Here is a 22,510-nt window from a genome sequence, read left to right on the forward strand (position 1 = left end):
TCGTAAATGTAGATGTTGATGTTGCCTCAGCAGACGCAGACAGAGGGTCAGAGCAAGTAGATCTAATCACACGTCTGGGAGAAGAAAGCTTTTGGGCCCACAACAGTCTGGGTACGGCACTGGACGTAACGTTATCAGATTAGAGGATTACACTTTATTAAGACATTGGACAGAAGAACAGGGAATATCAATTATCTCATATCATATATGCATATATGTAGCCTCGGTTAATTATCATTGGGTTATGTTTTACTACAGTTGTCTACTTCAGGCCCATGCTGGCCTCAAACTTGCGACGGCCCTGTATGTACCACATGGTCTCGTGGTACGAGCGTGGCAGCACCTCTGTGACTGTATCCGGCGCCGAGAAGGTGTAGTAGAATGTGTTCGTGGTGACCTGATTGCCCGTTTGCGTGTCCAGAACATCCGCCACGGTCATGATCTGCATATAGTTGAGGTTCGTGTAGACCACATATGCGGTCATCTTGATGAAGCTGTCCACACCCACTGGCTTCTCGAAGCTGATGTCGGAGATGTGCTCCAGCTTGGGCCGCTTCTTGCAGTAGAGAAAGGCGGCCGCCCAGCTTATCTCGCTCGCGCTACGCATGAGAAATCCGCCAAAGACTCGGTTATGGTGATTGCGATGCTCCGGGAATGAGGGTATGGTGCTCATCTGGAACGAGTCCGACATCCAGCGGCTATTTGGCGGCAGAATGCGCTTGTTCAGCTCCAGCGTGGTGCTGGGCGTGGTCCGTTTGTACAGCTGATACATGAGCGTCTGCTCGGGATCGTTGGGCTCCACATTGAAGACGGACTCTGCGCAACGGATCTGGCGCTGACGCTTGCGATCTTTGCCTCCGGCCAGGATAACCTTCTCCTCCTCGTTGGCCGGCTGGATGGGGTTGACTGGAGCAGCCGCCGTGTTGATTGCATTCCTGGCGGCCATCAGGAAAAGTGCTCGCGTCAGTTTCATGTAGCTACCATTCACCATTTGCTCCAGCCACACCACAACTTCTATGGAGCTGGTGCCCACCCAGGAGACATGACCGGAGAGACGAATATCCTCGGTGCCGGAGGCCTGCAGCTTGGTAAAATCGATGCGATCCACGAGTATGGTGACAAACGTATATGGCAGATGCACACCCTCCGGCAGATGGGGCAGCTTCAAATGCTTGTGACAGCACCAGGCTGGAAAATATCAAAGCGTGAGCAAATTGATGGACTCTTGAAGGCTTCCCTTGCCCATGTACCTGCAAACATGTCCATATCCTCCAACAGCCTGCCCAGGCGCACACTGCCCAGATAGTTGACATACTTGTCCTGCAGCGTACGGTCCGTGCTCAGGGGCAGAATGGCCGACGTAAAAGAGTCCTGCATGGCGCGTGCCGGCAGGTCCTCCAGCTTGGGCTGGTACTTGAGTAAATGCTCGCGTGACTTGGGCAGCGGATTATAGCCCGGCTCCAGGCCCAATCTCTTCATCATCTCCAGTTTGACTGCAATGCAAGTTCCAGGTGTGAAATGAAGAAGTTTTTAAAGATTTATGCCACATTTGTTCTTACTCTCGGCCATGGTCCCGGAATCATTGGGCACCGCCGATTGCTTGATGTGCGTGGGCGGTGAGTAGTGCCGTCTGTTTGGGGCGGGGTGAAGAGATAGACATCTGATTATAGCCGCAAACCTTGCAAGATTTTCATTACTCTCTCACCTGGACAGCGTCCAGGCAGCGGGCGACACCCTTGTGGTCATCTCGATGAGATGTCTGCTCTGGCCAGCAGTTCTGCTGACCAAACTCCAGCACTTTTGTGCTCCCAACAGCGAACGCAGCATTTTTAGTTTTATTTAAATTCAACTTTTGTGTCTGCAAAAATTCCAAAAACTGCTGGCTGAAACAGCTGACTGGCACAGTGGGCCACAATCGCATGCGTGTGGACAACATAGAGAACGAACAATGGCAACGAAAGGAGTATTCAGAGCAGAACTTGCACCAATCAGGAATATAAATTAGTTATATTTAAAGCAGTTATCAGGCAAAGATTCAACATATTCAAATAACTAATTTAATGTTGCTTAGTTTTTCCAGCAACTGTTTCCACTGTGCAGCGATAGCGATAAATATGACGTCAGCATACCAGGTTGTTATTTTTAAATTTGAAAATCGAGCCTACTTAAATTCGTCTCAAATTCATCCAATTCTAGATGCAGTCAAATAATACTTGTCATCCCTGTCCTTTAACTTTCTGTAACAGGCCATGACTTATATACATATATCAGAATCAGTTCCAGCTCGACTCAATAGAGATCACAAAAGTTTTAGGGAAAGTTTTAATGATGCAGCCGCAAATCCCAGTCCCAGTTCCAGTTCCGGTTGCAGCCAGCAGTGGCGAAAAAGGCCTAAAGGGCGTAATTGCCGGCGCCATCACTGGTGGATTGGAAATTATGATCACATACCCCACGGAGTTCGTGAAGACCCAATTGCAGCTGGACGAGAAGGGGGAATTGAAGAAATTCGATGGCATCGCCGACTGTGTGAAGAAAACGGTCAAGCAGAATGGATTCTTTGGACTCTATCGCGGCTTGAGCGTTCTGCTGTTGGGTAGTGTACCAAAAAGCGCCGCCAGGTAAGGAGTGGCAGAAGGAGTTGCTATAGATTGATGGACCCACCCCACCCTACTGCGGAATAGGTTTGGTGCCTATGAGTTCTTCAGCAGCAAGATGCGCGATGAGAATGGCGACTTGAGCATGACGAGACGCTTCTTCTCCGGCATGTTGGCTGGCATGACCGAGGCAGTGGTGGCCGTCACACCCATGGAGACAATCAAGGTGCGTTTCATAAGCGATCAACGAAGCGCAAAGCCCCAGTACAAGGGACTGTTTCATGGTGTGGGTAGAATCTTCAAGAGCGAAGGTAACTACTATCATAGAGTTTGTGTCTATATACACACATATTACTGACACTTTGTTGCCGTAGGAATTGGTGGGATCTACAAGGGTTTGCCAGCTACTGTGGTAAAGCAGGGCTCCAATCAGGCCATTCGCTTCTTTGTGCTATTTTCGCTGAAGGACTTGTACACGGGCAGAGACAAGACAAAGACGGTGCCAAAAGTGTTGGTTGGTGTGTTTGGTGCCATTGCCGGTGCCGCATCGGTCTTTGGCAATAATCCCATTGATGTGGTCAAGACACGAATGCAGAGCTTGGATTCGGCTAAATACAAGAACTCCTTGGACTGTGCCGTTAAGATCCTACGCCAAGAGGGTCCCATGGCCTTCTACAAGGGCACAGTGCCGCGCCTGGGCCGGGTCTGCGCTGATGTGGCCATTACCTTCATGATCTACGATTCGATCATGGATTTGTTTAATTTAGTTTGGAAATAGATGTCATAATTAATTAAATAGTATTATTAAATGTATTTTCATTCAATTTGCATGATACAAAACGGGATAAGTCCACGCCTATAGCTTCAATTCTTTGAGCGCGAAATTCAGGACCACAGGCAGCAGGCCAGCCTCTTCCAAATCGAGTATCTGTTGCCGTAAATTGTCCCCTTGGCGGTTGGCAATTAGCTGCAAATACATTCACATTTACAGACAATTCTCTGAGGTCATCAATTAACAAAAGTAAACCTACCTTTTTGATCTTTTCGCGTTGCTCGGCACTCTGGCAGAAGCTGAGAATGGCCGCTGCCATGTGAGGTCGATAGATCAGTATGCATAGCTCGGCAAACTGTACGAGATTCAGGGCATGCACCACTGGGCAGCCTTGCAGCCGCAACAGGGTCTTGTGCAGCAGTTCCTCCTGGGCAAAGGAGCGCATCTGCACGGCATTCTTCAGCGGATGGCAGAGCACATAGTCCCAGGCCAAGGCCAGTCCATCCAGATGCAGCAGCTGTGGCCTACAGCTGAGTACATCCAGCAGGGCATTCAGTTCGCGCAGCATATGAAACATCACCATACGCTTGAGTATGCCATTCCAGATCTTGGGCAGATGGATATCAAAGCCCAGGCAAATGTTGGCCATCACCTCCAGTGAGAGCGGATTCTCGGCATTGCGCTGCCAAATCATCTTCAGAATATCGATCTTGTTGCAGTGATCATCGGCGAACTTGTCAATGTTCGCTTTGTAGCCGAGGGCCTTCAGCTCGTGGACGCACTTGATGGTGATAAACTGGCGCTGGCTGATTGTGTTCGTGAAGGAGTTGCTGCCATCGTTAAGCTTCGAATAGCACTCGTACATCTGCAGCTGTGTGGAGGTGTTCACGGAGCTAGAGAAAGAGAGTGGGAGAGAGAGATCTTGCACTATTTTCTTCATATATTACATGTGCTATATTCTACTTACCCTCCCTTGAATATTAGGCCCACCAGGAACTTGACTGCATCCGATTTGGGCCAGCTGCTGAGTATATAAAATGCTCGCACCACATTCTCGCTGGCATCATCGCTGCTGCTGCTGCCGCTGCTGCAGCTGGTGTCGCCGGCACCGTGCTGATCCGACCAGTTCTGATCCTCCAAGAAAGTCTCCTCCAGCATAGTGCTATCCGCCGGCTCCATGGTGACCGAGAGCCACTTCTGCAGCAGGCGGAACTGTATGGAGCCCAGATTAAGATCGTGCAGCTTGGCTATCTCCGTGACCAGGGCATTGATGTCCACCTTGCTGGACTTGATGATCAGCTCGTGGTGATAGAGGCTGTGTATCAGTTCCGTGGGATTCTCCACCAGTCTAAGCAGCTTCTCATCGGTCAGGCCATAGACATACAGCAAGTGCTGTGTCTTCTGTATGGGATATCGACGCTTCACTTTGGCCACCTGCTCCTGACTCTTGGCATCGGTGATCAGATGGCCGCTCTCCTTGATAAAGTTCCAGCACTCGTAGGAGGCCTCCACCATGTCCGCTCCATCGCGGGCATAGTTCGACACAAAGTAGAGTATGAGAAAGGCCTTGTTCGGATTGTGCACCTTCTTCACCAGCCGCAGTATCGACTTGAGGAAGGCATTGTTTGTGGGATGCAGACTCCATGATTCCGACTCGTTCTTTGACTTGTATTCGGCTATTGAATTCTTAACGGCCGACATGCAGAAGTAATCGCAGTTCTGGTTACTGTCCTTGGAGCCCTTGAGGGCCGTATACATTTGGATGAGCGGGAACCAGCTCTGGCAGTTGTCCACATTCAGTTCGCTATCTGCAGTGGGAGACACAAAAACAATAGAAAATCTCTCCAAGGGTTTTCGGGTAACCATTTAGACACATACCGAGTATATCCTTGAGGGGTTGCTCGACAATCGGCTTGAAGGGCAAACGATAGCGGGAGATCTTCGGTAGAACGCTGTTCTCCCGCTGCGACTTGAGCCACATTTCCGTCTCCAGTTGGCCGGGACGATTGCGTCGTCGCGTGATCATCTTGTGGCGCAGAAAGTGTAATATATTGGTCCAGATCTCCATCTCTTTGGGGGCAGCATCAAAGAACATCAAGATGTTGATAACGCACATGTACAGCTCATAGAAATAGATGTTGATCTGGCAAAAGATGGGAAGGATTTAAGGCGTTCCTCCACACGAACTGAGCCCACACAACGCACCTCTTCGATAAACTGCTTTAGCTTGGAGGTAAATAGCTCTACATTCTTGATTTCGTTGATGTATGGCTGGCACATTTCCTTCATCTCCTGGGCGCTGCTCAGCATGACCAGCTCATCGTCGCCGAAGGTGTCGCGCTTGATCTCGAAACGCAGCTCCTGGGCATTCAGGATGCTTAGGATCTGGGTGATGAGAATCTTCTGATAGTCAAAGCCAAAATCACGGCTCATGCGCTCCAGCAGCTGCACGTCCAGCTGCTTGTTGTGGAACTCCTTCAGCAGATGCTCAATGTTGTCCATGTCCGCATTGAACTTTCCCTTGATGCGGGGATCCTGCTGGCAGAACTCCAGGTAATAGTAGAGCTTGAGGCGCCTGAAACAGAAGCCAGGGATAAGCGACTAAATGAAGAAGAGAATTAACCATCAAGAACCCACTTGGCGCGTATTATTTGTACATTGTCCATGTCCTCAATGTGCTCGCTGTACATGGCCGAGAGCGTCAGGAAGTTAATCTTCTGCAGATCGGTCTTTACCTCCGCGGAGAGCTTATCTAGCTGGGCCACGGCCTCGCCATCGGCCACCAGCATGCTGAATAGCTCGATGAAATTTGCGTCCTTGTTGCTCATGGCATTCCGGAAGATGCGCCTCAGTTGCAGCGAGATAAAGCCCTCGTTGATGATCCTTTTCTTTTTGCAGTTTTGCTTCTGATACTCCAGCAGATACTGCGACATCACATACCACACGTCGTGCTCCTTGGCCTTGGTCAGATGCTCCAGCGACAGAAAGAAATCGGCGCGTGCCCCATCGATGTCTGCCTTGACATTCTCCGTCAGTGATTGGCGCACTTGCATCAGCATTGAATTAGTTGGCTCTGCCTCAGTAATCATCACCAGCAGCGTGCGGGCCAAGAACTTGACAATGGGCAGGCGACCACTGATGTTCCTCTACCAGAAAAATAAATACAGGAAATTTCTGCGGGTAAAATGTGCGTCAGAGGAGCAGGCAAAGACTTAGAATACCTTCTGTTGCGGCTGCTGCACTGGCTGCACTTCCACCTCATCGAACATGGACACCGAGTAGCGTTTCTTTGATGTGGTCTGCACCTGCAGCAGAGGTTTCACATCAAAGGAACCATTGAGGGCACTCGTAAAGTTGAGCGTTGTCTCGCCCAAGGCCATTGGCGTGCCATCCAGGGCGTGACAAATGTTCTCATTGATCGTCTGCTCCTTGCCATTGTAGTGCGTGGTGATGGCATCCAAGGGATAGTGAATGACAGCCACACGAATGTACTTGATGAGCTCCACAAGATCCCGACGACGGCTGCGCTCATGCATCAGGGCAGACGTGAGCAGATCATAGGCCAGAGGGAAGCTCAACGGATCACTTTCGGTGATCAATTGCAGCGAAGATGGAGAGTCTACAAAGGGATAAAGAGATAAGCAAATGCCAGACATCCTTTTAGATGCAGAAACACACCCTGATTGTTGCCCTTTGCCGAGTCAATTTGCTGGACGATCAGCTCTAGGGCCAAGTTGATGAAATCACTGCTGTTGGCGGGCAGACAATCGATGAACTGCAGCACATGATAGGCCAGGGCACAGCTGAGGGGCAGACATGCCACACGCTGGCACAGCCGTTGCAGGCCAAACACTTTCGACAGATCCAGTGCTGTGCAGAGTTCACCCATTTCGCTGGCTATAAAAGCGGACACATTCAGCGTGGCCTGCGCCCGTTCAATGATCCTCTCAATGGCCTCAACCAGCAGTTCGTGGCGACGACACAGGGGGATGAGTTCGCCACTGCAGCTCAGCTCAATGTTGAATTTATCGCGCAGATGGAAGCGATGCTTGATGATCAGGTAGCGACGCTCGTACACAGATTCGACGTGAGGCAGAAACAGTTTAAACAGTTCCAGCACATTCAGATGCTCCTGCACTTTGGTTTCGTTGATAAACGACGCCGCGGAGCTGCTCTCCAGCAGATTGACAAAGATCTCGACGACATCCCGGCAATGCTTGTCGTTCTTTTCGCTGCCCAGAGACTTGAAGAACTCGTAGGCCATCTCGATTTGTCCGCGTCTGGCCATCTGGTAGCAGCAGTTGAAATTAGCGCTGATCGAGATCTCTGGCGCCGCCTTGGTCAATGTCCGAATGTCATCCAGCATATCGGGCAGATTCAGCTTCACGATGCGCATCATAAACAGCTCCAGGTTGATGTCCGCCGAGCTGTCGGCCGGCCAGCCGTACTTGACCTTCATGATCTTGATCACCTGTATCTCGTACTCGGCATTGATCTTCATGGCCAGCGGATGTGTCGAGTTGCGGAGCTTGATCAGCGGCCCCAAAGTCTCGGGCCAGGGCACCGGCGCATTCTGCAGCACCGACAGGGCGCACTCCAAGCGACTGTCCTCGTTGTGCAGCAGCTCGATGCATGCCATGGCCCGCTCCAGCCATTTGCTGGAGGTCTGACGGCTGGCCACCAGCTGGGCGATATACTGCTTGATCACGGCCAGTGGCTGGCGTCCCTTCTCCTGGAATATGGGGTACATAAAGTCCTTCACCAGTCGCTGCAATTTATCCAGCTGCACATGCTGCAGTATGCTCAGGGCAATGGCATCAATCGAATCCTGCATGTAGTTGTCCAATGTGAAGCCCATGTTGTAGTTGGTCTTCAGCACGAACAGATCCTGCAACGCATTGACCAGGTCCCGCAGCTTGCCCACATTCCGTTCCTGCTGCCGTCGCACATCGCTACAAAAAAAAGGGAAACATCGTATCTAGGACATCTGAGGATTGCAATGCAATGGTGCAGCTTACGAGTAAGTAAATTGAATTTCCTCAAAAATCTCTAGGATTTTGGTGGAGAACTCAAGGCCAATGTTTGGCCAATGCGTGTTATACTGCAGTTTGCGCGTCATCTCAATGCTCCAGTCGGTTATGAATGGCATAATGCTGGGATGCGTATTGCTGACCATCGGAATGAACTGGCGCAGCCATTGGACCACATTGAAGGGCTTGGTGTTGCTCGGTATGAAGCCGAGCAGTGTGCGTAACTCATCCTCGTTGAGGTGCGGCAGAATGCTGCTCGAATGCCGCCGCCAGATGAGGCAGGCCGTGGGCATATCGGTGTTGAACAGCGACTTGACCACACGCACCAAATTGTTGTCGTAAATGAACTTTTGCCAGTCGCTGTTGCACTCGTACGGATCGGTAATGGCCAGAGTCTTGAGACGATGCAGTTGCTCGTCAATCTCCAGCATATCCTCCTCATCCTCCTGCAAGCAAAAGAGACATCTAAAAGCCAAACCCACAAGCAAAGAATTGCCAGACTCACATCGAAGCTCAAACGTTTTTGAATCTCGCGCAGATAGCGCTCGAGAATGTGTCGCGAGCTCAGATTGATCATGCGATTGTTTTTGATAAACGCTTTGCTCTTAATCTGCGAGAGCAACTGCAGTAGGATCTGGAATTTGGCATCCACCTCGGGTGCTTTCAACTGGGAATCAGAGTTGCAGAGCTCCACCAGTATGCGCTTGGCCCTGGCTTCAAATATCGGCTGAAGGCACAGCTCGAATTGTTTGCCGAATTCCTCGGCCTCTTCCAGCCGGCCCTTGGCCACGAGTTTCTTGAACCGATCACTGGGATCCGTCTCCGAGACGAGCATCATCTCCACCATTGAGGGCAGACTGCTTAGGTTCGCCTCCTTGGCGGCCAAATAATACAGATTGACGGCACACTTTGGCTGGCGCACCAGCCAGGAATGCTCTGGCACTTCCACCTCATTTTTGCATCTCAAGGCTGTAGCATTAATATCAGATTAACCAAACAATAGCTTCAAACGGGTACTCGTACTCACATGGATACTCGACAATTTTCATCAAGCGCCCCTCGTCCGTTGGCTTGGTTAGTATCAGCAGCTCAATGCTCTCCTCGCTGCACTCCATGACCAGCAGATCCTCGATCAACAAGGTCTGACCCTGTGAAGATTTGCACAAATTCACAGTGCGCGTGTACGGACAGATGTCCAGCAGGTGACCAGAGTTAGTGAGTGCAATCCTAGGGAAAATAGGGAATCAGAATAAGCCTAGCCCACGGCTGACTATCGTTTCGAGAACTTACACACAATCATCCAGATTGTAGATCTGTTTCAGGCTGCCATAATGGGCAGGCAGACTAATGCGGGTGACATCATTGGCAGTCGTCTTGAAGTTGGCCGTGCCCTGATCCCCGTAGATGATCAAGCCGGGATCCGCAGCACGCCCTTCTTGGTTATTTTGTGCGGAAATGTGACAAGCCAACAACAGCTGCTTGAAGAGCACAGCGCAGTCGACGTTGCCCAATGGGCGGCCCTTGGAAATGCGCTTGATGGTGACATCGTCGAGAATGGCCTTCTCACAGGCAATGGTCTCGTTCTCATTCAGCGTTATATTCGTCACAGACTCCAAGGTGGACTCATCAATTTCGCTCAAGCTAGAGGGGAAAATCTTCTGTCATCTGCAGGCATCTCTGCAAGGAATCTCTCCACACGATGACTCACCTATAGATGCTGCCATTTTTGCAGGTAAAGTAAAATCGCTGATCGCTCTGATGGATGCTCCTGAAGGTGCCGCCCGTGAGGCTCACATCCTCCAGGTTCACGCACACGCTGAACAGAAGCAATCCCTTGATGAACACACCGTGCACCTCGCCGTCGCTGAGGCCGCACACAATCAGAGTGCCGCTGCTGGAGATGGCAATGGCTTCGATGTGCGCACTGAAACTAAGGAAACTGCACTTGGCCACCAGTTCGTCCTCCAGTAGCAGCAGGCTCTTGTCTATGGCTATCACCATTTTGCCGCATTGCACTGATGCCAGAACCTCTGGATATTTCTCGACCTAACAAGGAGAAATTACAGCATAGCAAAGCTAACTGTTGATTCGGTTTAAATGGCGGCCCTTACCTCCTCCTCGCTGCTTATCCGGAACATGCCGCGCGAGGAGAACACATTCGAAATGGTCTCATCTTCACAAGGAGACGCCTCAAAGTTGCTCCACATCCTGCAGTACTTTGCTTCGATTAAATTACGAATTAGACCAAGTTTAAACAAACAGCGCCAAATAAACAAGCGTCACCCTAGCTAGAGATGGGATTGTATTGATAGTAAAACCAGTTATCGGCCGGTTCGAAACGAGCAGAAATTATTTGACAGTGTTTGCATTATAATAGAAGTCAACTAATTAACCATTTAACAGTCAAACAAGATTAATTGCATTATTAATATACGTTTCCTGCATTAATTTATTGCTTGCCGATGGGCAAACATGTATTTGCGGGCTCTGGTCCCTCTTTTCGTCTTGTGGAATTCCGGCATTTTGGGTTTTAGCGAGATACGGTCACACTGGCTGGCAGGCGATGAAAATTATTTATATTTTTTCGCTCTTCTAACGCAAAAATAAACAAAATAAACAAAGTTAGATGCATTAATGATAAAATCCGACACAGTGCGTCCCCACTGATACCCGATAGTGTGTGCTACGTAGGGCCGCGGCATAACTCAAATCCGCTACGCTACTCATTAAAAGTTGATGCTGCAGTAGCGCAGCAGCGGCCATCAACAAAAAAGAAAACCATCAAACTCAATCGCGTGCAAAGTACAAAAAGTGTGTATTGTTTAATAATAATTGTCGCCAAACATTATCGTGGGCGTAATATTGGGAACTATACCCCAAAGTGCTGCAATTAAAGGCCAAACGCAGCGAATTGCTGCCGCGGCGGTGGTGCAAAGAGAACATAAAATCGCTGGCAAGAAGAAGAGCAGTGCTGGTGGCGCTGTGTGAGAAAATAAAACAAAAAAGACAACGCGCATTGCAGCGTAGCGTCCACTTACAGTCCGCATCCACGCCAATTAAATCGGAAGTAAAATAAATATAAAGCCAGCACGTAATTGCAATAAACGACGAAAAAGATCCAGTGCATATTTGTTTTTGTGTGTGCTGCAGCCGCCGCTGCAGGTGCTGCTGCTTGGCTTGGCGCTTTCGAGACAACACGACGCTGCCAACGCTGACGACATGCGCGCGTAGAGTTGCCAGCACCAAATTGCAAAGGTTGCCGTTGTGCCGTTGTTCCGTGCCCCGTGCCGTGCCTTTGCTTGGGAGTAGTTTTTGAAAATTCAGTTGTTCTTGTGCAAAGATGATTCGGTAAATATTTGATAAATATCTGAGGAATCAACAGCCAAAATTACTCACGCTTTGCTCTTCTTTTGCGTAGGTCGATATGCTTTTGGCGGTCCCAGGCCGCACCAAGTGGATAACAGGCGAGTGAGAGCAGCAGATCACCGATCACCGTGAAGCGATTGTGCGCCACCCAGCCAAATCACCACCGGACCACAGCAACATAAGCATCAGCATAGCGCGCCGCATCGACAGTGCAGTCCATCCTCGAGCCGCAACTCTTCTCTTCTTCAACCCGCGTCGAGATCTCCAGCGAGGGATTGACGACGCCGCTTAGATAGAAATTTCTTCCCCCCGTAGTTAAAGAAAAAGCTGCCACCATTCGGAAGAAAAATACCTCTAATATGACCCATAATCTCGGTATGGCGCCATATCGTTTGCCGGGTCCAGCAGGCGGTCTCTGTCCGCCTGACTTCAAACCGCCGCCTCCGTCGGATATCATCTCGGCGCCGAGCAATCCCAAGAAGCGGCGGAAAACCTCGAATGCCGCCAACTCGGCTGCTGCGGCAGCGGCGGCGGCGGCAGCAGCTGCGGCCGCCGCTGCCAATTCAATGCAGCAACAATCAGCACCGCCAACGCCACAGGATCTGTTGCCGCCACCGCCGATGGGCGGCTTCGGAGACACCATTATTGCCTCGAATCCCTTTGACGACAGCCCCCAGGTGTCGGCCATGTCGAGCTCGGCCGCCGCGGCGATGGCGGCCATGAACCAAATGGGCGGAGGTCCTGGCGGACCAGGACACTTTGGCGGCGGCCACCCGCACCCGCACTGGGAGGACCGCATGGGCATGGGCGGTGGCCCGCCACATATGCACCCCCATATGCATCCGCACCACCCCGGCGGACCGATGGGACATCCCCATGGACCGCCCCACCACATGGGCGGCCCGCCGCCGATGCGCGGCATGAGTCCAATGCATCCGCATGCGATGGGACCCGGACCCGGAGTGGGACTGCCACCGCATATGAACCATGGCCGACCTGGTCCTGGTGGCCCCGTGCCAATGGGCAGTCCAATGGGCGCTATGGCCGGCATGGGCGGAATGAGTCCAATGGGCAATATGGGAGGACCAAGCATATCACCACATCACATGGGCATGGGAGGACTCTCGCCGATGGGCGGTGGTCCGAATGGACCCAACCAGAGGGCCATGCAGGGCTCCCCGATGGGAGGAGCTGGTGGTCCTGGCCAGAACTCGCCCATGAATTCGCTGCCCATGGGCTCGCCGATGGGCAATCCGATTGGTAGCCCGCTTGGACCACCATCCGGAGGTCCAGGGCCACAGCAACAGCAGCAGCAGCAACAACAGCAGCAGCAGCAGCAACAACAACAACAACAACAGCAACCTCCGCAGCCACCCATGAACAACGGACAGATGGGTCCGCCCCCGTTGCACAGTCCGCTGGGCAATGGACCCACGAATCATGGCAGTCATATGCCAGGTGGACCCGGTCCGGGTCCTGGTCCTGGGCCCGGTGGCCTCGTCGGACCTGGTGGCATGTCTCCCGCAAATAACAACAACAGCGGAGGCGTCGGCGGCGGAGGAGTTGGCGGTCCAGGCAACAACATGCTCGGCAACAACAGCAACAATGCAAGCAACAACAATCAAAATCCTCATCTGTCGCCGGCCGGTGGCCGTCTCGGAGTGCCCACGTCACTGCAATCGAATGGCCCCTCATTGTCGGCCGCCTCCTCGGCATCGGCAACGGGGTCGACGCCCACGCTTACATCGACAGCGACGACCGCCAGTTCGATGTCCACGTCAGTGCCTACATCCTCGCCAGCGCCGCCCGCCATGTCACCGCATCACTCGCTGAACAGTGCCGGCCCCAGTCCGGGCATGCCCAACTCTGGTCCCAGCCCGCTCCAATCGCCCGCCGGTCCGAATGGTCCACAAAATAACAATAACAATAACAATGGACCCATGATGGGCCAGCAAATGAACCCGAATGTTCCTATGCAACAGCAGCAGCAGCAGCAACAGCAGCAGCAGCAACAACAACAACAACAACAGCAGCAGCACATGGGAGGTCCTCCTGGACATGGACATGGACCCGGACACGGTCATGGGCATGGGCATGGACACGGCCATGGTCACGGTCACGGCCATGGCCATGGACACGTCCCTGGCATGGGCATGAATCAGATGTTGCCGCCTCAACAACCATCGCATCTTGGTCCACCGCACCCGCAGCTAATGAATCACCCGCACCATCACCCGGGTGGACCGCCGCCGCCCCATATGATGGGTCCCGGCGGACCGAGCGGCGGCATGCATGGTGGTCCCGGTGGCATGCCACCGCACATGGGTGTCGGCGGCGGCCCCAATCCCCATATGATGGGCGGACCGCATGGGAATGCGGGTCCGCACATGGGACACGGCCACATGGGTGGTGTGCCAGGACCGGGCCCAGGACAAGGCGGCATGAACGGACCCCCGCACCCGCACATGTCGCCCCACCATGCACACGCACATCCCCACCATCATCACAGTCCCATGGGTGGCCCTGGCCCCAATATGTTTGGCGGCGGAGGACCTATGGGTCCTGGCGGCCCAATGGGTAACATGGGCCACATGGGTGGCGGCGGTCCAATGGGGGGACCGATGGGAGTGGGTCCCAAACCGATGACAATGAGCGGCGGCAAGATGTATCCACCCGGCCAGCCGATGGTCTTCAATCCCCAGAATCCCAATGCGCCGCCCATATATCCGTGTGGCATGTGCCACAAGGAGGTGAACGACAACGATGAGGCCGTGTTCTGTGAATCCGGATGCAACTTCTTCTTTCACAGGTAAATTACCAGCCAGCGCAGTGCGGAATTATCAATTGCGAATCATTAAAGGGTTTCCCCGTAACTTGACGTAAATCTTTTGTGTTCTTTCTCTCCTTTCGCCAATCGCAGAACCTGCGTGGGCCTGACAGAGGCGGCCTTCCAAATGCTCAACAAGGAGGTGTTTGCAGAGTGGTGCTGCGACAAGTGTGTGTCTTCCAAGCATATTCCCATGGTCAAGTTCAAATGTTGAAGAGCGCGGAACGGAGGAATGCAAGAATGAAGGAAGGCAGCAGAGGAACCTATCAATCAACGACCACCAGCTAGCACTCACTCACTGTATAAAATATCCAAGCATACTCTACTATCTTAATTGTACAATTTAAGCTGCTCAAAAGTCAAGTCATGTACCATCCCCCCACGATTACCCACGGGATATCTAGGCCGAGAGACGATGGCAGGCCCGAACTAAAAGTGCCGGAGCAGTGTTGTGACTTTCAGCTCCGGGCTCTCAGGATCCCCCCACACCTCACCGCCCCCCTCCCCCACCACTCGGCTCAAAATACAAATCCTCTTAAAGCGCAAGCAAGCAAGCAAGCGAAAAAAACCTTAACGAAATCTGTAAACGAAATATGTTTAATTGTAATATAAATGTAATATGTACTATATATGTATGTATGTTCGTTCAGCAAGGAGAAGAGCAATCAAACCCAGACCAGACGGAGCCAGCAGTGTGCAGTGTGTGCCCCGTGCCCCTTGACAGGGCAACAATAACCCAAGCTGATCAACAATCTAGTTTGTATTATAAATCAAAATTTGATAACCTAAGCGCTAAATGTACGATACAAATGAGAGGCAAAACTTGAGGAAAACACACACACACACCAGCCGTCAGAGCGTCTCTTGCCTTTGGTCGTTTGTCGGTGGGGAGGGGGAGAATTTAAAACACACACACACACATAGACAAATACACAAACACACACACACACATAATTATATATAACTACATGCATATATCTAATGACATATTTAAATAAACAACAAAAAATGGAACGACACATTTGACGACGGAATGGATATATAGTATAAAGAAATTGTAACGAAATGAAATTATCATTGTGAAATTTGCTGCAAAGGTGCGTGCATGAGTGTGCGATTATGGGAGCGTGTGTTATTTGTTAATATACATTTTATTTTATTTTTTATACCTGCGTGTGAATCTTACATTTTAAATAATTGATTGATTGATTGAACGAGGTACATTTTACACAATTAAATATAGCAAAAAGAGTCGCGTAAATCGATTGCGAACAAAAACGAAAAGCACAAGAAATTATAAATTCATGCGACAGAGATATAAACAAAATTTGTACTTTAAGACGAATGTTAAAAACGCAGCAAACAAAAAAAAAAGAGAACAGAAGAACAGACGATTCAAGAAGGCAAAAAAAAATTTGTAAAAATAGGAAAAACAAAACAAGTACTCTAGGATATTGCAACTTTAAGTTATTTATAATTAAATAAAACTACAATATAAACACAAAAATAAAGTAAGAATGAGTTTTTCAGATTTCGTATTTCTTTTTTGGGGTTTGGTCTACGAATCGGTGGATTTTTCTATCATTTACTCTTTTTTTTTATCCCTAAATCATTTGTCCCACGAATGAAGAATGTCTGTTCGCTTATGGAAAATTTAAGCAGCGAATCAATTCGATTTATGCTTGTGAACCTCATCCTTTTATGCTCCAAGAAAGGGTCTAAAATAAAATATGCTTGGGCATTCTCTTTTAAAGCAGCCACTTGTGCGTGTCGAGTCCGAGCCGCTTTATGTGCAAACAATAAAACACTCAAGCGCAACTTTGATTGCATTCCATATACATGTATATATTTATAGTTTTAGTTTTATACTTAGGCTAAATGCACAGGCCAGGCTAATTGGGGGGGCAGGCATTAACATATACATACAATATATTTTAAAATTTAAATGATGCTGGAGCTGGATGCTACACAAAGCCCCTACGTTTTGGTAAAGGCCAATAACAATTCAAATTAAATTCAAAGAATGTTTGTGTGTATCGCTGTCGGCAAAGCCATTGCATTGGAGTGCTTGCTGGCAGGTAAGGGCCAATGGGGGTATGTAGGGGTACAAATATTACAGAGACAATCACTTAAACGTAAAAAATTATGTATTTTTTGATTAATTTTTTAAGGTTTTCTTTATGGTTGTTGTTGTTTATATTATATTGACGGCACGCAGAAACCAGACGAGATTCCTGCATGGCTCGCTGTCTTATCCGATGGCCGCTGTTATTAGCTCTGCTACATCCTGATCTGTGCTGCGCACCGTCAGATTCAGCGTAACGCCTTCGGAAAGTGCCAGCTTTGCCCGCACCAGAACCTCGGCGCCGCCTCTAAAGATGCCTGCAAAATCACAATAAAGAATATAAAGATTCGATTCTGATCGCTTGAGATCGAGATCCATACCCGAACAGAGCAGCGTATGCAGGTGTGTGCCTTCGGGCACTTTTTCGGACAGATTTGCAGAGCCCAGGCCAAGGATTTTCATAATAGTATTGACAGCATCCTGTAGCGTAGTGACGGCCGACAGCACAAACGTATCCTCGGCTTGCAGCCACTCTGAGGGGGATGACAAAAAGAGAGAAATAAATATTCATGGGACTTTTTCAGGTACAGTTTTCAAGGGATTCCTTTCGTACCTTCACTATCGGCTGAATCCCAGGCCACCTGGAAGTTGTTCTTTTTCGATTTCTGTATCTGATCGGCCACAGTGATCTCCAGATCCTCCAGCATGTACTCATCATCATAGCCCTCTTCCGAGTCGGGCTCTCCGGTGTTGGGATCGCAGTCCTTGACCAAAAATCGCAAAGTGGCCCCAAAGGTGGCTGAAAGAGACAACACAGAGAGTGAGCACAGTCTGAGGACACTCTGGGCGAGCGTCTCCACTCACCTATGGAACTGCCCGCATCTGGTGGGAACTCCACAATGACATATGTCGTCTGCAGTTCGTTGTACGGTAGCTTGGGGCAAGGGATGACGGCTCTGGTGGTGAAACCCTCGGGCAGGGTCAACTCCACGCGCACATTCTCCAGGAACTGATCGGACAATGTGTTGAGGCAATCGAATTGGAAGACCACATGCGCTCCAAAGATGTGCTTGATGCACTGCACCGTGTACTCCGTCTCGCTTTCGGTCAGCTGTATGGGTGCCGTGCTGCGGTGCACGGGTCCGAGCACCTGAATGCCCGGCAGCTGGGCCAACCGCGATGCACTCTCCTCCTCGCGTGTGATCTTCGGCGGTCGCGGTGCGCTGGTGACCAGCATCACATCGTTGCTGATCTCTGTCCGGACAATGGCCGCGGCCTTGGGCACAATGGAAATGTCAAAGCGCTTCTCCAGATCCCCGTTCAAATGATCCACCAGAGCCTTCTCCAGCAGCGCCAGCGAGCAGTTCTCGCGCTCAATGATGTAGTTCTTGTAGAGATCGGCTCGCTCCGAGTTGAGGATGCTCAGGTAGTATGTGGCACGGTCGCGCACCTCATCGTCCGGATCCATCTGGCAGCGGCCAAGCAAAACCAAAATGTTGGTAAGCAAAGCCGGACAGGAGGCTCCAAACTGTGAAAGAGCAGTCACAGCAGCCGCACGCACAATGGGGCTCTCCAGGATAACACGATTGTAGATGAAGCGGATATACTTGGAAGGTGTGGCCGCAAATGGTCCCTCCTTGCCCAGCAAATGGAGAATGCGCACCGCCAGAGAGACATGCTCACAGTCCTCAATGAACTCGCAGAGATGCGACAGGCCGGACTCCTTAGCGTCGACATTCTCCTCAATAATCGTAATGATGGTGTCCACAATGGATGTCTTGTACTCCAGGCCGCCTTCCTCGCGTAGCATGCCACTGAGGAAGTTCATCAGGACAGTGTGCTTCCTGGGATACTTGGTGCAGAGGGCGCAGATGGCCTGGACCACCACCACCTTGAATTCGTCGGAGATCTCTGCCACAAATGTGGATATCTGCTTCATCAGACGCTCCACCGACGACTCGGCGCCGGTCTTCAGAAGCGTGGTAATTGCCAAAGTGGCCACCGATCGATTGGAGTCCGTGATGAGACCCTCCAGATCCAGATTGCATGTGGTCACAGCTGCCGGATGGGTCATGGCCACCTTGTTGAGCGTGCGAACCGCAGCAAAGCGCAACGTGGCTTTGGGCGAGCTGCAGAATAGCTGGAGAATGGAGAAGGCCGGCGAGAGCATGCGATGATTGGTGTTCTTCAGATTGACAATCGCATGGGCTGCCTCGTAGATGACCATCTCGCTCTTGTGGCGCAGACAGGTCTCGATGAAGGTGAACAGTGGCGAGTCGGACAGCTCCTCTGAGGGTATATCCTCTTCCTCGATGAGTTTACAGGCAATGCGTATCTAAAAGGGATTACAGAAACATTCCTTAATCAAATGTCTAGCATTAAATGGTGTATTCCGTCACTTACCAGCATGCAGACAGCATAGGGACTCTTCAGGGAGCTGCGCGTCAGTTTGTTGACCAGCTTCGAGACCGCCAGGCGATCCGATTTGCGAATGTGATAGAGCAGACCCAGCGCATGGTACTGCACCATAACGTTGTCGCTGTTCATTGCCTCTTGGGCCTCGTTCGCCCAACGCTTGACCACATCGCCGGCGGTGGTGGCCAGCCGCAGCGAACTGACTAGAGCGGCACAGGATACGGCCGCATTCTTATCCACGATGCACTGCTTCATATAACGCTCGACAGCCTGCAGCATGGTGTGATCCGTGATGCTGCAAAGGGCACGAATGGCAGCCGCACGATACAGATCCTCTTTGCCGGTCATATCCTTGGTCAGCGAACTGGTGACAATAATCACATCCTCGGCCACCGAGCTCAGCTCCTTGATGCCCAAATAGACCATGCGACGCAGCACCACATCCTTGGACTGGAACAGCTTGGTCATCGCAAAGAAGCAGTCGGTGGCCTCGCGTGGCGCCAGCGTCTCGCCCTGATTGATCAGGTAAAGAATCTTGGTGAGAATGTGAATGCATTTTCGTGCATTCACCGGCGTCTCGTTGAACGTGCGCGTCTCCTGCAGCACAGACGTCTTCTCCAGGTTCTGGTATGCATTTGTCGGGCCTGGGCGTTGTTTTTTTAGGGAGGAAAAATATTTCATGTTTTCCGTCAGTACATACGAAATTTGCTTAATAACTTTAGGAGTGTTTGTTCCTGTTTCTTTTTGTTTTTGTTATATATGTTCTGGTGTTTGTGTAAGTTTTAGTGGGTGTTGGGTGTGTGTGTAAGCGGGTGTGTGTCTGCTGCTTGCCAGCGGAGCACCTTTCCCACAGAGCCAGGAGTTTGGTTCCCTCTTATCGGTCGTACTGGGGCGCTTCGTTCTGTGCGATTAGTAAGTTCTGGACGTTAAATGGCTACTTACCGTCTTCCTCTTCGTCTTTGTCGCGGCGGAACGAACCCATTATTGAGAAACTTACTTAAAAAGCTTTAATAAAAAACAAATAAAATGATTTTTCGGCCTGCGTTTACACGTCACAAGTGGATTTATCGATAATTCTAGGAAATATATCGTAATAAACCCAAAAATGTACACCGATATACCATAAATTAGAGATGAGTGAAGGCACTTAACCCACTAAACCACCTATATTTAAGCATATGTACAACATGAGTTAAGCCGCGTAAAATAATACTGTTTGAAAATGTTCCTTGTGGATGAATCATTCCTGTTTAATTTAAACACGAAATGACTCCGTGGTTTTGTGGTTTTGTGGAACATATAACTTTATCCAATAGATGCATCAATTTAATTACTCTTTTTTATTGACTAGTTTCTGCATAATACATATATAATACAAAGCTTAAACTAAAAGTGCATTTATCATTTTTACTTAAGCGAAAACCTCAACGTGAGATCACTCTGTATCAGAATTAACAGAAATCCAGTGACTGCCGAGAAAATGGTGTTGACCAACGAGCTGTTCAGCTCCAGTAGTCCCAGTGGCATCAGTTTATAGTCGAAGGTGGACACCTGTAGCCAGAAGGAGTTGACCACTTGCTTGAAACGCACATCAGCATGCTGCAGATCGATGCATTGCAGGAGATCTCCAGTTTGCTTGGTCTATAAATGATCGAAATCCCATAATAGATATAATTCTTGGTGTACTTGCAGCGCAGCACTTACCTCCTGCAGCATTTGATTGCTTATACGAGAGACCAGGATGAGTTCCATGAATGGCACCGAAAGAAAAATCAACTGGACAATGGCTTGATGCAGATCAAAGGACTCCTCCTCATTGATGTAATAGTCGGCAATGGCCAGGTATTGATTGTACAATCCCATCGTGATGCCAATCAGATTCATGACCATCGATACGACCATGGACCAGTCGGTGAAGCGAAGGTATCGACTGGAGCAGGATACCGTAAGGGAATACTTGATGGCCAGCTCATCGAGATTGTCGGCCAGTTCGCAGCAGCGTTGCATGCGGTAGTAGGGCTTCTGCAGCTCCATCTGCAGTGGTGTCTGCATCATGTTGACCTCCCTTACAATGCTGCGTATCCGCTTATTGATGGCGGTAGTTATTAGATTGGCAATCACTAGGCCGCCAAAGAAGCAGTTGTTAACCTGATTGGATATTATCAGAGGCAGCATGGTTCTAAAAGAGGCAAGGCTGGTCCATTCCCTGTCCGGATGGGCTCGATGCTGGTAGAGTATCAATGTTACGTACACAATCAACGGACACAGCACCATCTTCACGCCACTATCTATGAGTGCTCGCCACACCATCAGCATCGACATGTCCAGGGCATTGGACACACGAAAAAGGGGAACACTGTTCTGGAAACGTACAAAGCTTCCCGTGATAGCCCACTGTGTGACATAGTTGAGCAGACAAATGCAGACATTCATGTAGCAGTATATCTTAATGGTGTCCCTGCTGGTGATGCGGCCACTGGTGAACTCTTCATACACCTGCAGCACGTAGTAAACGCCAAGGCCCAAGCCCACCGAAATGCTGTAGACAGCCAGCGGCTTCGAGACTAAAAACTTGCCACGCTTCAAACTAAAGCGGCCCCAGTAAAGTCCGTACAGAGTGTTTAGAAATATGGTTATGGATAGACACGACAGCACTATTTTACTGTGGACTTTCCAGCGGTCAAAGCGACGTGGTAGTAGCCGTAGCTTTGGTGTTGTTGGTTCCTTCAGGATATCCATCGTACTAAATTGTGGCGAAGTCGTCGCTTGCACTACGCCACTGATTTAATTGCCGTTTAATTAGGCTTCTTCCTTATCGCTGATTCAATGAAATCTTTCGTAATTACTTTGATGAGCCAAATCAAATGAATACAAATAATAATATTATTGAATTTGAAAGAAGCTCTAATGGGCTATTTCCAGAGCTAAGTGCAAGTTTTAAACTTTAAATTCAAATTCAAATAATTAAAAATAACGATATTCTGCCGCATATACGTCGATTTGATGATCCAAAAGACGCAAAATGCGATATTCTATATTTAGAAAATATCGTCCATATCGATATATTGATATAGTATCAACAAATCTAATTTTATAAAAAAACCAATATATGGGAGTCCCTAAAATAAGCCAGATTATAGAAAATTGATTCATCTATTTGATAAAATGATATTTTCAGTTGTTAAAGTCCTAACTAGTTAGTAATATGAAACTGAATATCAAAATTATGGAATACGATTTCATTCAATAAAATAGAACGTTATCCCATTGTCGGCCAGGGGGGTACTTAATATTTCCACGAAATTGTTTGAACTTTAACATATTTTACGCATCACAGGTGAAAGATGTCGGTGGCTATTTTTGTTTTGTAAGTAAAGAGCAGGATGAAGCTACAAGCAACCTTTACAAACAGTATTATTTTCCGCGGTTTAACAATGGGTG

At 49.6% G+C, this 22,510-nt stretch overlaps 6 protein-coding genes across 7 annotated transcripts; 2 read left to right on the forward strand and 4 right to left on the reverse strand.

The window, feature by feature from the left end:
* Positions 1–133: 133 nt before the first annotated feature.
* On the reverse strand, positions 134–1,981 carry LOC111065593 (acyl-coenzyme A thioesterase 9, mitochondrial-like). The gene is made up of 4 exons (XM_022353870.2): positions 1,706–1,981; positions 1,560–1,630; positions 1,251–1,493; positions 134–1,188 (listed from the first exon to the last, which is right to left on the reverse strand). Exons 1-4 carry the CDS (start codon positions 1,825–1,827, stop codon positions 263–265), a joined length of 1,362 nt encoding a protein of 453 aa, XP_022209562.1. The 5' UTR covers positions 1,828–1,981; the 3' UTR covers positions 134–262.
* A 56-nt stretch (positions 1,982–2,037) lies between these two features.
* LOC111068302 (putative tricarboxylate transport protein, mitochondrial) lies at positions 2,038–3,400 on the forward strand. The gene is made up of 4 exons (XM_022357729.2): positions 2,038–2,132; positions 2,197–2,618; positions 2,682–2,905; positions 2,969–3,400. Exons 2-4 carry the CDS (start codon positions 2,326–2,328, stop codon positions 3,370–3,372), a joined length of 921 nt encoding a protein of 306 aa, XP_022213421.2. The 5' UTR covers positions 2,038–2,132; positions 2,197–2,325; the 3' UTR covers positions 3,373–3,400.
* Positions 3,390–10,708, reverse strand: LOC111082260. Its single transcript, XM_022378476.2, has 14 exons — positions 10,508–10,708; positions 10,105–10,442; positions 9,687–10,037; positions 9,424–9,623; positions 8,902–9,365; positions 8,385–8,842; positions 7,045–8,318; positions 6,588–6,985; positions 6,004–6,512; positions 5,572–5,941; positions 5,245–5,509; positions 4,334–5,174; positions 3,626–4,259; positions 3,390–3,561 (listed from the first exon to the last, which is right to left on the reverse strand). The coding sequence occupies exons 1-14, from the start codon at positions 10,601–10,603 to the stop codon at positions 3,451–3,453; spliced, it is 6,309 nt and encodes a 2,102-aa protein (XP_022234168.2). The 5' UTR covers positions 10,604–10,708; the 3' UTR covers positions 3,390–3,450.
* A 209-nt stretch (positions 10,709–10,917) lies between these two features.
* Positions 10,918–16,118, forward strand: LOC111082776 (protein pygopus). 2 transcript variants are annotated; one of them, XM_022379105.2, is made up of 4 exons: positions 10,918–11,744; positions 11,815–12,274; positions 12,314–14,571; positions 14,683–16,118. In XM_022379105.2, the coding sequence occupies exons 2-4, from the start codon at positions 12,122–12,124 to the stop codon at positions 14,801–14,803; spliced, it is 2,532 nt and encodes an 843-aa protein (XP_022234797.2). In that variant the 5' UTR covers positions 10,918–11,744; positions 11,815–12,121; the 3' UTR covers positions 14,804–16,118. The 2 variants fall into 2 exon arrangements, with proteins under 2 accessions (XP_022234797.2, XP_022234734.2); XM_022379042.2 differs by having other exon boundaries at positions 11,815–14,571.
* A 300-nt stretch (positions 16,119–16,418) lies between these two features.
* LOC111082686 (coatomer subunit gamma) lies at positions 16,419–20,140 on the reverse strand. Its single transcript, XM_022378945.2, has 6 exons — positions 20,012–20,140; positions 19,058–19,713; positions 17,519–18,989; positions 17,268–17,453; positions 17,035–17,187; positions 16,419–16,971 (listed from the first exon to the last, which is right to left on the reverse strand). The coding sequence occupies exons 1-6, from the start codon at positions 20,049–20,051 to the stop codon at positions 16,841–16,843; spliced, it is 2,637 nt and encodes an 878-aa protein (XP_022234637.2). The 5' UTR covers positions 20,052–20,140; the 3' UTR covers positions 16,419–16,840.
* A 273-nt stretch (positions 20,141–20,413) lies between these two features.
* On the reverse strand, positions 20,414–22,063 carry LOC111066729 (putative gustatory receptor 97a). Its single transcript, XM_022355595.2, has 2 exons — positions 20,774–22,063; positions 20,414–20,710 (listed from the first exon to the last, which is right to left on the reverse strand). The coding sequence occupies exons 1-2, from the start codon at positions 21,806–21,808 to the stop codon at positions 20,477–20,479; spliced, it is 1,269 nt and encodes a 422-aa protein (XP_022211287.2). The 5' UTR covers positions 21,809–22,063; the 3' UTR covers positions 20,414–20,476.
* Positions 22,064–22,510: the final 447 nt, after the last annotated feature.

This window comes from Drosophila obscura, unplaced genomic scaffold (assembly GCF_018151105.1).
Source record: "Drosophila obscura isolate BZ-5 IFL unplaced genomic scaffold, ASM1815110v1 contig_150, whole genome shotgun sequence".
NCBI classification, from domain to species: Eukaryota; Metazoa; Arthropoda; class Insecta; order Diptera; family Drosophilidae; genus Drosophila; species Drosophila obscura.